The sequence below is a fragment of the Dasypus novemcinctus genome, chromosome 10 (assembly GCF_030445035.2).
Source record: "Dasypus novemcinctus isolate mDasNov1 chromosome 10, mDasNov1.1.hap2, whole genome shotgun sequence".
In the NCBI taxonomy this organism is placed as follows: domain Eukaryota; kingdom Metazoa; phylum Chordata; class Mammalia; order Cingulata; family Dasypodidae; genus Dasypus; species Dasypus novemcinctus.
This window is the reverse complement of record NC_080682.1, coordinates 88,686,118-88,699,479: the sequence shown is the minus strand read 5'-3', so window position 1 is coordinate 88,699,479 and position 13,362 is coordinate 88,686,118. Positions and strand designations below refer to the sequence as shown.

At 41.0% G+C, this 13,362-nt stretch overlaps 1 protein-coding gene across 2 annotated transcripts in view; it reads left to right on the top strand.

The window, feature by feature from the left end:
• Positions 1–13,362, top strand: part of SYT9 (synaptotagmin 9) — a 196,673-nt gene that overhangs the window by 42,994 nt on the left and 140,317 nt on the right. For both annotated transcript variants that reach the window (XR_011649946.1, XM_058305802.2), the window contains exon 2: positions 11,515–11,866. Coding sequence is in view for 1 of the 2 variants with exons in the window: in XM_058305802.2 (XP_058161785.1) it covers positions 11,515–11,866 (352 nt within the window). In the remaining variant the exon portion in view is untranslated. The remainder of the gene's footprint in view (positions 1–11,514; positions 11,867–13,362) is intronic.

Sequence of the window (13,362 nt, the reverse complement as noted above, 5' to 3'; positions counted from 1 at the left end):
GTAGTGCTCATTGACTGGTGGTCACGAATAGGAATTAATTATAATGGCTTCAATCCTAGATACAGACATAGCTGTGAACCCAAGATCCCTTGGCAGTTTCACAAAAACCACAGCTATAGGTCTCAGCCCTATGTGACAGATGAGGAAACCAGATGATAGAGAAGCAGGGACTTACCCAAAGGTTACAAAATATAAATTGTGTCAAAGCTGGTCCTAGAGTCCTTGGAATGTGTGTGTTTTTCCCCAGGGTTGCTGTGTGCGGTTAAGAAGGCTATGCCCTGTGCAGCAGGTGTGGCCAAAGACAGCAGCCCTGGCATTCCCATTCTCCTGGTGAAGTGATTCAACCACATGGCCAAGTGACCTCTGTTTGGTCTTTGCATGTGAGAAGTGGTTATTAATATATACCTTAGAGTTATCCCCCCCAAGTGGTAAGGGACTGGGCTATTTATACATGACTTCCTTCAGCCATTAATTTGAGGACAGCTCTTGGGGTATTAAATCCCTGGTACTTTTTCTTTGGGATGCTTTCTTTCAACCCCTAGATTGGGTTATGTAACCCCACATGCTCACTTCTGGTCTCCTGTGAATTGTGAGTAATGCTATTGGAATTCTCTTGACCAGGAATTCCTTGAGGGCAGGAACTATATTTTGTACCCCTGGTGTAGTCCTTAGCAAATGTTAGGTGCTCAATAGCAGTGCCTTCTCTTGTTTCAGTAATTCAATTCAATATGCACCACTGCACACTTGATATTTGCTTATTCCCAGCCCATTTTACAAAGCTGCAGGACCCTGGAATCACTATTTAGCTACCAACATGATCACTTCCTGGCAGCAAGAATAAATCTGAACATGGAATAGCTGAATCCTGAAATACCTTCATTCAAAAACAAAAAAATATTAAGTGCTGGTACCTTTGTAAGCACTCATTACAACCCTGAGGTAGATATGATTATTATCCCAATTTTACTATGAGAAAGTAAGGTGCAGAGAAGTTTATCTGTGATTATACATATAATGTCAAGTTGCAGACCTTGGCTGTGTGATTCCAGAACCTGTGTTTGTAACTACTGTGCTTTGGTGCCTACAGTGTAATTAAAGAACAAGGTCTCTGTAAGATTGCATTTCCCAGACCACTTAAGGTCAATCATTTAAACATCAAAACATCTCATTTTAACCTAAAATCTATTACATGCATCTCGTCCAAGACGTTTTAAGGTCTCCATTTGGAAGATGCCTTCTGTATTATTGAGGTGTATATGGAGCCAATTTCCCCCTCACTGGCTGACTCCAGACTGCTGTGATTTTTTTTTTTAACTCAGCAGTTTTCTCTTTATTATTATTTTTTTATATTTTTAAATTACAAAAGTAAATACCTGGTCATTGTATAAAGTTGAAAGACTATAGACTTATGTATTCAGATGAAGGCCTTGTGACCACGTGGAAGGGATGTCGATGGCAGAATTCCAACAGAGACTGTGCTGGTTGACCCCTAAGTCTTCTAACCCGGTGTCTCCTCATCAGTTTTGTTCACGAATACTTGGTGCCTCGTCAGAGCTACCTGGTCCTCCTACCTGTCTTCTCTACTGTTACATTATAGCTTTCCCCACAAGGCACCACTGACATCGTCATTCTCCTTTGCTTGGTTTTAAACTACATTTTCCCGTGTTATCTTTATGAGGCCCCCAAGGCATAATTGTCTTGGGATGAGGAAAAGCATTTTGTGTTCTGAACCGCTGAACATGTATTTAATCTCTTTGATCAGGATTGCTTGGTGTTAACTTCAGACCTTCTGCATCAGATTCATCTGAGACCTGAGATGCTTATTAAAATGGAGATTCTCGAGCATCACATAATGCCTATTAATAAGAATGTTTAAGGTTGAAATCTGAGTTCATCATTTTACCCCTTTCAAACATGGTATTTTTGTTTATTTGTTTGTTTTTGTTTTTGTTTTCATTTTTTCTTTATTTTCTTTTAAATGTTACATTCAAAAAAATATGAGGTCCCCATATAACCCCCACCCCACCCACTCCACCCCTCCCACATCAACAAACCCTTCCATCATTGTGGCACATCCACTGCACCTGGCGAATACATTCTGGAGAATGGCTGAAGCACATGGACAGTGGTCCACATTGTAGTCCACACTCTCCCCCAGGCCACCCAGTGAGCCACGACAGAACACACAATGTCCAGTGTCCATCCCTGCAGCACCACCTAGGACAACTCCAAGTCCTGAAAATGCCCCCATTGTTTTTTTAAACTTTTCATTAGGAAATTTTCAAACATATTCAAAGGTAGAGAGAATATTATAATGAACGCACATACTCATCACCCACTTTCAACAATTATAAACTCATAGTCGATCTTGTTTTATCTATGATTTGAAGCAGATTCCAGACATATTGCTTGACTATTTCATATGTAGCTATAAAATATAGCCATTATACAATTATCATACCTAAAGTAATTAAGAATACTTTTCTTAAATCATTGCATTTCCAGTTCATGTTTTGCTTTGTTTTTTGGAGAAACATGTTTCTTAACAGTGTGCTGTTTCAGGTCCTGAATTGTTTAGCTATGTTTCCTTCTTTGCTATGGCAAGTTGGATGCTTGGAGCCAATTCTGTAGCCATCTTATAGCCTATATTTGGAGTATATACTTTACTTCACCTTCATTTCACTTTTATTTCTCTTTGGCCCTGATTTCCTTTTGCAAAAAAAGCATATCCCTCCAGTTTCTGCCTATGAATTTCCTCTTTCTTTTTATGCCTCCCACCTCAGTCTCCATGCTCAGCAATACTTTTCCAGCTCTGATCTTCATTTCTTCCCTATCCAATTGTGATTCCAAGTGTCTACTGCCTGTCCTGAGGAAACATCACATTGAATTCACCCTAAGAGTTCACACTGGCTACTCTGTGTCCTCATCATCAGGTCCCTGTGGTCATGAGAGGCCTAGGCACAGATGCCAAGTCTTTAGGTTCCAGCATAATCCCTTTGAAAATCCCAGTTTTCTGAGACAATGCAATGTTGGGAGGGCAGTTGAGAGGACAGTGCCAGAATAGGGAGGCTGGGCTAGGTATCAAAATGTCATCTATGTTACTGTTTTGCCTTGAGCTATGATTGGTGCTATGAGAGGCAGAGATGGGACAGGTCTGACATGGGAGAGACAAAGACAGTGATTCCCTTTTTTGTCCATTACAAGATTTTTACAAGTCTGAAGAAATTGACAAAAATAAGGATTATGTAGTGATTTTTTCCCCATAAAGCTCAATATAGTATTTCAAGGGACTAGAGTTTTTTGGGGGGTGTAAAAACATCCTTTCTTTTATGAAATGAGTGTGATCATAGATGAATTGTAAAATTTATCACCAGTATTAGCAAAATAAACAGTAGACACCCTATGTCAGTCCCCCTACATTTTGCTCATGAAATCTAAAAGTTTGGATTCCACTAAATAAAGATGAATAGACAAGGATGATTGTCCTTTATAGGTTTGATTTGGAAGGAGAACCATGCTGGGAAAATGTGATTGTCATGATTTTCATTAATTTTTACTTATAAACCAAAGAGCAGGAATAAATAAAGGCTGTTTTCACAGATGTTTGGGATTATAAATCCAAATTTACCAGATTGTACTAAAGCAAATGTACTTTACATCACAGTAGCTTTAAAAACTATGTTTCATTGTTTTATTTTTTCAATACTTGCTCTTTGTAGAAACTTACATAGAAGTGAAAGTCCCTCTAATTTCATACCTCTAGAGATGATTTGGTATATCCTACCCACATGTAGAAGGATAAAAGCATCAATATGGACTGTTCTTCAACTACAGGCAGAAAGTATCTCTAACTTATTTTGGAAGGAAAACTGTTTTTCTTTAGCTCTTTTCCTCTGTCTACCTCTCAATTTCTGACATACTTTTTAAAAAAAATTTAAATTATAGTTGAAAACATTCGCATTCTCTTCTATACCATACTTAAGTTTTCCATGCTTTGCCTATTGCTGTATTCTAAAAGTTAAAAATCAGTAAGTGGTGTTTATGTTATTTTGCATAATAAATTGTATTAGGTACAGAGCCAAGAAGTATGCTGAAATTAATTTTTTTTCTCCAAAACTTTTCATCCTGGAATACCTGATTGCTTTTTTTTTTGCTCTATTTGAAAAAAAATTGATAATATGATAAAAAATAAACTCTCCATTATGTCATTTCTTTCTTTTTGAAACTTCATTATCTTGGGGGAAGATATCCCTCCTAGATCCCTGTCTTCATGCTCAGGCTAGACTGGTTTTTCTCTAGGCCTGCCATTAAATTTTTATGCTGGGTCATCCCTTCACTCATCTGGGTCAAATGCAATATTTCCTGTACATGATGTCTTCCTTTGTCTCTTTTTTCTCCTACAATCATCTACAAGTAAGTTCCTATGATAGAAGCATGGAAAGTAATCTTTCTGACTCCTTGCAGGTATGAAAATGGCTTTTTTCCACCCTCACACTTCATTGATAATTTGGTTGGGTATAGAATTCTAAGTTGAACATATTTCATCAGAAATTTACAGACAGTATTCCATTATCTACCATTTCTGATAAGAAATTTCCATGCCAGTATGGCTCTAATTTCTTAGTGTTCTTGTTTTTGTCTCTTAAATTCCTGTGATGCTTTCTACTCTTTACATTCTGAAATTTCACAATAATGATTCTATGGTGGGTCATTTTATTATAGGTACTCAGTAGATTCCTTTCAACTTGTTGTTCAGTTCTGGAGACTTTTTAAATTTTTTCTTTGATGATTTTTCTTTTCATTAGCTCTGTCTTCACCTTCTAAGAAACTTATACATTAGACCTCTTGGATTAATACTCTATATCTCTTATCTTTTGATTGGATTTCCCAAGTCTGTGTTTTTTTGGGTAACATTCAGGTAGAATTTCCTTGACTTTGCCTTCTATTGAATTTTTATTTTATTTCAGAAATCCTGTCATTTTACTTATGAGAACATTTTCTTGTTCTGCATTCCATTTACATCCATTTATGGGTGGAGTACCTTCTGGAAACTTCCTGCAAATTAGCTGTTTTTAAAGTTCTTGTCTCTTCCCTGAGGGATCTATGTTTTCTCTGGGAACATATTTTTTTTCTGCTTCAATACATTGATCTTTATTGTTGTAGGTTTCTTTACATTTAAGAATGAGGCAGTAAGAAAGCTGACTATGAGGCTATGCATCTGTGGATGACCTTTTAACAGGTAAGGTTTGTTTTAAGGGAATTGTGGGGGGTTCCATTTTTTGCAAGAACATGGAGGACTGTGTTCTTGGGCACCAATTCTCACACTAGTTACCTTGATTCTTCCAAAACAGTTTTAATATTTTTTTCTTTTCTTTTTTTTAATGTTACATTAAAAAAATAAAATATGCTTTTGATAAAATCTTTAAGTTCATATCCATGTTTGGAGCCTCACATCTCTTTCTTACCCACCATCACACCAGGAATGCCATTCCTGATCCTCTCTGGAGTTCAGTAGGTAGGTTGGGCTCACATGCAGTCCCCTTTGCATATATATTTTGTTGTTGTTTTTCTTGACCCCTGGCATCCTCTACCACAACTCCATCCACATAATGTCTTCAGAAAATTTTCTGAAAATCTTGTTTGTTGATGATCCTTTGCCATTCGTTTTATGAATGTGGGTTTATACTTTTAAATTTATTTCCTGTAACTTTAATAGGAATCTAAGGAGGGAGAAGCGATAAATATGTATGCACATGTAGCGTTTTGAATCAGAGTCCCCCTCGAATATTTTATAAACACATTTGCACCTGCATCTCCTTATCAACATCAAATTAAAGTATCTGCAGTCTCCCCTGCTAACAATATAGGACATTTACTTTGTGTGTACTTCCTTCTTTACCCCCATCTTCCATGTTTTGCTGAAATCTTTGGAATTTAAGTGTATCTATACTTGTGATTCCTTTTCTCTTCTAAGAATTTTTTTTCCTTAACAGGTAACATTAAGCTTCATGATATCATAACTATCAATTATTTAGATTTAATGCACTTTTTTATCTGCTGATCACTATTTCTTATATACTATGCACTTTCCTTCTTTGGCTCTCTATTCTGACATTATTTTCTATTTGTTTGGAGAATTTCCTTAATTTGTTTTATGTCGGAAAGGGTTTCTCAGTGGTGTATTTACTGTGTATTGACTCCTAAAAATGCCTTTCCTTTCCCTTTGTGGTGATGTGACTGGCTATGAAATTCTAGGGCCACCATCTCCTTCCCTTAGATCAGGTGGGATCTGAAGGGTATCTGTTTTTTATTACTGCTGTAACTATACTTCTCACTTTTTTTAATTATTATTTTTTCTCTCTCTTTATTTTTTTTTAATGTTACATTCAAAAAATATAAGAGGTCCCCACATATCCTCCACCCCCCTCAGCCTACTCCTCCCAAATCAACAACCTCTTTCATCATCATGGGACATTCACTGCATTTGGTGAATACATTTTGGAGCACCACATGGATAATGGTTTGCATTATACTTTACACTCTCCCCCGATCCACCCAGTGGGCCATGGCAAGACATACGTTGTCCAGCATCTGTCCCTGCAGTGCCACCCAGGACAACTCCAAGTCCTGAAAATACCCCCACATCATATCTCTTCTTCCCTCTCCCTACCCTCAGCAGCTACCGTGGTCACTTTCTCCACATCAATGCTACAACTTCTTCCACTACTAATCACAATAGTTCCATAGTAGAATATCAGTAAGTCCACTCTATTCCTCCGTCCTGTGGACGCTGGGATGGTTATGTCCACTCTACCTCTGTTATCAAGAGGGGGTTAGATTCCACATGGATGATGGATGTAATTCTCCTACTTGCAGTTGTAGGCACTCTTGGCTCCCTGGTGTGGTGGTTGACTTTCTTCACCTCCCTGTTCACTAACTGGGGTAAGTCCAGTAAACCAGAGGGTAGGAGTTGCAAGTCTGCTGAGGCTCAGGACCTGGCTGTCACATGGAAAGTCCAGAGATTCTGGTCTCCTGAGTATACACCAACCCCAGCGCCAATTGAATCTCACTGAGGATACAAATTAATTTGTATCTTCTATTAATTTGTTTCATGTCAGAGCCATTTATTCTGATTGCTTAGCTTGGTTAGCCTCTTTGGAGCTGCTGATTTGCCCTATTTGTCTCATAACTAGTCTTTTGTTATCAGTGCACGTGTTCTCCCTAGCCCTCCACAATTTGGGAGACAACTACTGTTCCTCAGTCCATATGGCATATGGCATATATGGATGTGCAAGCTATTCACTCAGTGGCCAGGAATTTTGTCATTCCTAAACAAGTCAACTCCTTTTAGGTTTCCATGGATCCCCTGTAATGACAGGAGTCCTGCTGGGCTGTCTGCCGTGTACAGTGGTGTCTTAGTGTGCTGTATCTGGTGTCCAAGGCGTTTGCTGCAGTGCATCATGCCCTATGGCTAGGGATGATAGCCATGGAAGACAGTTCTGAAGATCAGGTCCGATTGCAGCATTTTATTCTACATATTATCCAGAAAGTATGTCCTCTACTGTGCTCTGGGTACAGTTTACACGCCCAGTCACTCCAATGCAGCAATAGCTCCAGCGATCTGGATGCGAATTTGTTTGCCATTTGCTTCCTTTCATCCCTGACTCACCATCTGGTGATTTCCTTGACTCTTGTGCAAAAGGATCAATTCCTGTTATTGTTCTTTAAAAAATATTTTCTCACGCAATTATTTTTTTATGTCACTGTTTCCAAATTTTTATAATGGCTGTATATCTACTCCTAGCTTAAGGAATAACTTTTTTTCTTTCTAAATAAAGCTATTTTAGGATGCTAGGATGAGTGTCCCTCTCCTCTTTCTGAGGTTGTGGGTCTGAAGTGGGTAGTATGGCCTTTAGACACCCCAAGGTTTTCTAGTTTTCTAGTGCTTCTGTCTGAAAAAAAAAAGAGACAAGTACAAGTGTAGTGTCTAGAGGGCATCCTGAGTTACTTGTAAACAGAAGTCTAGGTGATTACTCTCAGTGGCTGCCGTGGCTGTGTATGTTACCAGTTGGTTTCCCCTTGGCAGGTGTCCCCTGGCCCACTGCTAGCCCTCATGGCACCTTTATGTGAATAAGAAAAAAGTCACTCTTGTCATTTGCCAGAAATTTTTCATGATAACTATAAGCTCAGATCTATGATGACTATGATTGTGACTGGCATACCCTAGAGTTTCCAGGCCATAACCTACATAAACATATTCAAGGTCCTGGAACTCCCCAAACAGGCTCTTCAGGTGGGCATCATCAGACATCTGTTGAGTGCCTGCTACATTCCAGATGGTCTTTTAGGTGCTTTGGATTCAGGGTTGAGATAGACAGGGAAGATTCCTGGACTCATGGAGCCCCATGATTGTGAGTGAACTGTTTTTTGAGTGCATGAGCCAGAAGTTAACTAACAAACTGGAGGTTTTCTTGAGCTGGGACAGCTGCCCTGTGATTACTGGTGACCCCTGGCTTCAATTTATTTAGTGTGTTTTCTGTCCTAAGTAAATCCTGAGAGATTGTGTTGTATGAAGCCAATGAGTTCACAGCTAGGATGAGATTCTTAAAGCCCAGGATGACTATATGTCTTAGTTTACCCTGGAACATCCTGGGCTAACTCTCTTATCCCCATGAATTGTTGATATCACCCCCTTTCACTCTTAAAGGCATCCCAGTTTTGGTCAATAAGTTATATGATCACCTGAATTAGTCAACTTTTGCCCTGGACCAAATACCTTCAAAATCTTAGGAACTTAAAACATCAGATATTTATCTTTTGCCCACAGATCTGTGGCTCAACTGCAGTTCTGTCCCAGGCCATGGGTCAAGTTTAAGTTTACTTCTCATTTTGGGCTTTGAACCTGCTCCACAAGTCTCCTCAATGAGTTATCTAGACTGAAAGATCCGTTCTTACTTGAGATCTTTTCATGGCAGAGGTTGGGAGCGCAAGAGGCCTCCAGTTTGGGGCAGTGTGGGCCATATCTACTCATATTTCATTGGCTTGGGCAAGTCACGTGGCCAAGACGAATGTCAGGGAAAGTTTACTCCTCCTCAGAAGGTGACGATGTGGAGGAAAGAGTGAAATTCTATTCAGTGAACAGTAATGTAATTATCACATCACAGCCCTAAAACCTGCTGCCTCCCAGTGTGCCCACCTTTCAGCTTTCACTGTGTTAGGCACTGCCATAGCTATTAACAAACACAGTAAAGGAGTTTTAATGAAAGGTAGTCTAGATTGCAGAGTATGTCAAGGGATTTTGCTGCTGTGTGGGACCTACTTTGTTTTGTTTTTAGGTTTTATTGGAGTCAGTGGGGTTGGATATCTGTTGTGGCAGCCTGGTTAACTGGGACAGGATCTCCTTCCCTGCACCCTACCTCTCTTAAGAGTTCCGCTCTGTGTGAACTGGCGGAGTTAAGTGAAGCCTCCCCTACCTGCTGTGTGTAGGTGTGGTTTCCAGTGCCTTTTCTTTTCCCTCACTGACTCTACTTTCTACCCCTAATCCCAGCACTGGCTCTGTGTCTGGTTTATATCCCCTCAGTGTCCTTTCACTCACCTGTGTGAAGTGTTCAGCACTGTTTGGCTTTTCCATTAAAACAATTTCAGAAATTCCTCAGTTATTGATTCAGTAATAGATTAATGGTACCCTTCCTTGTTTTCCATTGCTGTGTAGTTTGTTTGTCAACTTTCAGTGAGATCTGAGGAGGGAAAAGTGACAAAGATATTGCAGCTAGAACCCCAGTGTTTTCAAACAGAGATATAATAGTGTTTCCCCGTAAGTGCAAAGATTGACTGGGTGGAATAGAAGAGGTACGTTAGATCCATCACCAGCACTGGCAGCTGGCTTTCCTTCATGAGCAGCTTTTCCATAAAGAAACTGTGTTATCATTTCTTAAGAATGAAGTAATTCAGAGTCATGTTGAAAAGCACATGGATGGTAGGTGGTCAGCTTGGCTTAGTAGGAGAGTGACTTGCAGGAAGGGTCCAAATGCATGCCTCAACAAAAATACACATTGCTATGCATCATAGATTGTTGGTACCGTGGGGAGACAGTTGAACGTGAGTCCTGAAAAGATATGGAGTGTGTCTCTGATGTTCACCGTTATGTCTCCAAAGCCTAGCAAATTGCCTGACACGTAGTGCACATTCAGAAAAACTTTGGTTGAAGTAATGTAAATATGAACGGTGGACAGTAAAGGCAAAACCCAGGAGAATCCTCGAGGCTCTTCAGTGTAGTTGAGCACAGTAAAGGCAGGTAGAGCTGTCCTGTAAATAGGGAGTTCACGGCTACAAGAACTGAGTTCAACTTGATGCCTCAGTCTCCCTGGCTCTGCAGGGTGGGCTGGACACCTGGAGGAGGCTGAGCTCTGTTCTGAAATCAGGAGCAGAACCACTGAATGCTGCACTACCAGGGGTCCAGGCTGAAGCCGTGGGACCGCGGTCCATGTAGCAGGTACTGTCGTTCCCAGCCATACCTCCAAGCCCTTACCTCAGGCACGTTTGCTAATTTCCAGCTGACAGCCCTTGTGTTTGAATGTGGGCTTTTTCTTTCCGCTGAAACCCACTTTGCTCATCTGTGCTGTAGGTTGGAGGTGCCAGGGATTTAATGCCTCCTCAAATCAATGACTGAAGCAAGTTGATGTATAAATAGCCCAGGTCCCTTGCCCCTGGGTGAGGTAACTCTGAGGTGTATGGAGCGTCTCCAGCAGGCTTAATCTCCAGGCCCCTACTGTGGTAACTAGCTTAATAATCCACCCTTTACTGGCTGCCTTCCTTGGCTCACTTTCCCACTTCCTTACCAGGGTTTCCTTTGCCTCCTAAATAAACTACTTGTCTTTGAAGGCTTGCCTCAGGCTCTGCTATTGGGGAAATCCAAGCTATGACAGCTGGAGACCTGACCACTGAGTGGTGGGTATTGCTAAGGTCACAGCATCTACAGAGGACTTGAGCGTCCTTCTGCTTAGACTCTTAAGAGATAATAGCAAAAAAAAAAAAAAAAAAAAGGAAAAGGGACTCACTCTAGTGTCTTTGTTTTTAGAAGTCATTATTTGATTCCTAAATTATGCTTGTACAGCTCTGTGAGAGGACAGAGTAATTTTATGACCATTGGCACTGCCCTGCTCACATAAACGTCAGTGATTCACGTTGTCTGTAGGAAAGGGCCTTATCTGATTTGCAGAGAACACCTAGTTCCCCTAACTGTATCCTGTCTCTTGCCATGGCAGACTGTTTACTGTTTCTAAACATGGTCTGCATGTTACTGCCGCTGTGCTTTTGCTCACTGGTTACCTGATTTGTGTCTGAAACTTCGTTGTCACTGCTCCAGAGTCAGGGGCCCTGGCAGCATCTTCCCGCCTGGCCTTCTCATCTGCTCTGGAGGGATGGCTGGATGAGAGGGCCGTTCTGCTCGCAGCATGCCCTGGGTGGACATGGGGGCACTGGTCACACTGACCTCTGATCTTTGCTTCTTTGCAGATATCTCAGTGAGCCTGCTGACGCTCGTGGTCACTGCCTGTGGTCTTGCTCTCTTTGGCGTGTCTCTCTTCGTGTCTTGGAAACTCTGCTGGGTTCCCTGGCGAGAACGAGGCCTGCTCTCTGGTAGCAAAGACAACAACCAGGAGCCTCTGAACTACACGGACACAGAGACCAATGAACAGGAGAACAGTGAGGACTTCCTAGACCCTCCCACCCCCTGCCCCGACGCCTCCATGAAGATCAGCCACACCTCTCCCGACATCCCCCTCTCCACCCAGGTGGGGGTGCAGGAGAACTGTGCCCATGGCATCCGCGTCCAGCGCCAAGTCACAGAGCCAACTGCATCAGCTCGGTCAGTAATGCCACCTTCCTTTTACACAGCGCAGGGACCACCCCCTTCCTCTCCCTTGGCAGCAGTGGCTCTGCTTATTAGCCAAGGAGCCTGAGACCTTCTGGCTCTCTGCCTGATATCAGAAACATGCTATGGGCAAACTCAGTGTCGCCTGTGCTGAAGTTAGGTTCTTGAGCTCTGTTTAGTCTCTACCTAGTCCATGACAATAATGGTTAAGACTTACCATGTGTCAAGAACTATGCTAAGAACTTTATAAGCATTATTTAAGTATGCTCACAACTTTGAATGATGGCTAGTATTATTTTCATTGTACAGAACAAGGAATTTAAGTCATTATTAAGTAACAAAGTCGTGTGTTAGTAACCTGGTTCAAATGACACTAGAACCTGAGCTCTGAAGCACTATGCCATGCTTTCCTCCTGGTGCTATAGAGTTGGTTCACTGTGCCCCTGACCTGGCCATGTGGTAACCCACAGGCTTTTCAGACTCCACAGCGGCTGGAGGTCCTAGCCCATCTTTGGCCTTTGTGTGGCCTATAGAGTACCCAGGAGAGGTCATCCTCTCCCCGTTGTCTGGATGCTTTGTGCTCTTGAGCAGTAGAGAGAGAATGTAGTACAGTGGTTCAAAGCTTGGACCCTGGGGTCAAATGAACTGGCTTTACTTAGCTTGGACAGATTACTCAATATCCATGTTTCCATTTCCTCTCCTGTAATAGAGGAATAATAATAGTACCTACTAATAAGGTGATTTTATGAATGAACTGAAAACCTATGTGTCTTGTCCTTTGCACAGGCCTGCACATAGTAAGTGCTCCCAAATGTGAGCTACCATTTAGTTTTAGTATTGCTCTTATCATCATCATTGTGACTGAGACAGCCTCTTCCCAAGGTCCAGGGGCTGCACAGTGGCAGGTTTGAGGCTAAATAGCCAGTTCCAAATCACTGGATGTAAGAACCTATTTTTAATAGGAAATTTCAGGAAAAGAAACTCAAGAAGCAGCCTTCTTTAAAATGGAAACATTGGCTTGAGGAAAAACCAGAGGAGTAGCATGTGCAGTTATTTGGAATGTTTGAGTACAGTTTGAGGGTATTTTTTAAAAATCTTTTTTTATTTGTTCTCTAGAAACAGAAATAAGATTTTATCCTTTTTATGTTGATAAAGTTTATCCTAGAGGCTCTGCTCATTCACATTAAGTGGGATGGAATATGACAGTTTATAATTTAATTTTTTCTGAAACCTCTTTTAGCATCATTTTCAGTTCTGAATTAAAGAGCTAAACCTAAAATATTCCTCTGTGAGGAAATGGATGGTTGTTTGCCATTTGATTTAAAAGAAATCCTTAGTTTTTATCACCAAGATTTCTTTTCAGATTTACGACTTAAAGATAACAAGAGCTGTATTTGATGTTACCATGGAGTGCATGCAATGGTACAGACTTGTAATAAAAACCTTCCATTACTTCAATCACTAGGGCCTTTCAGATGGAGTCTGTGTTG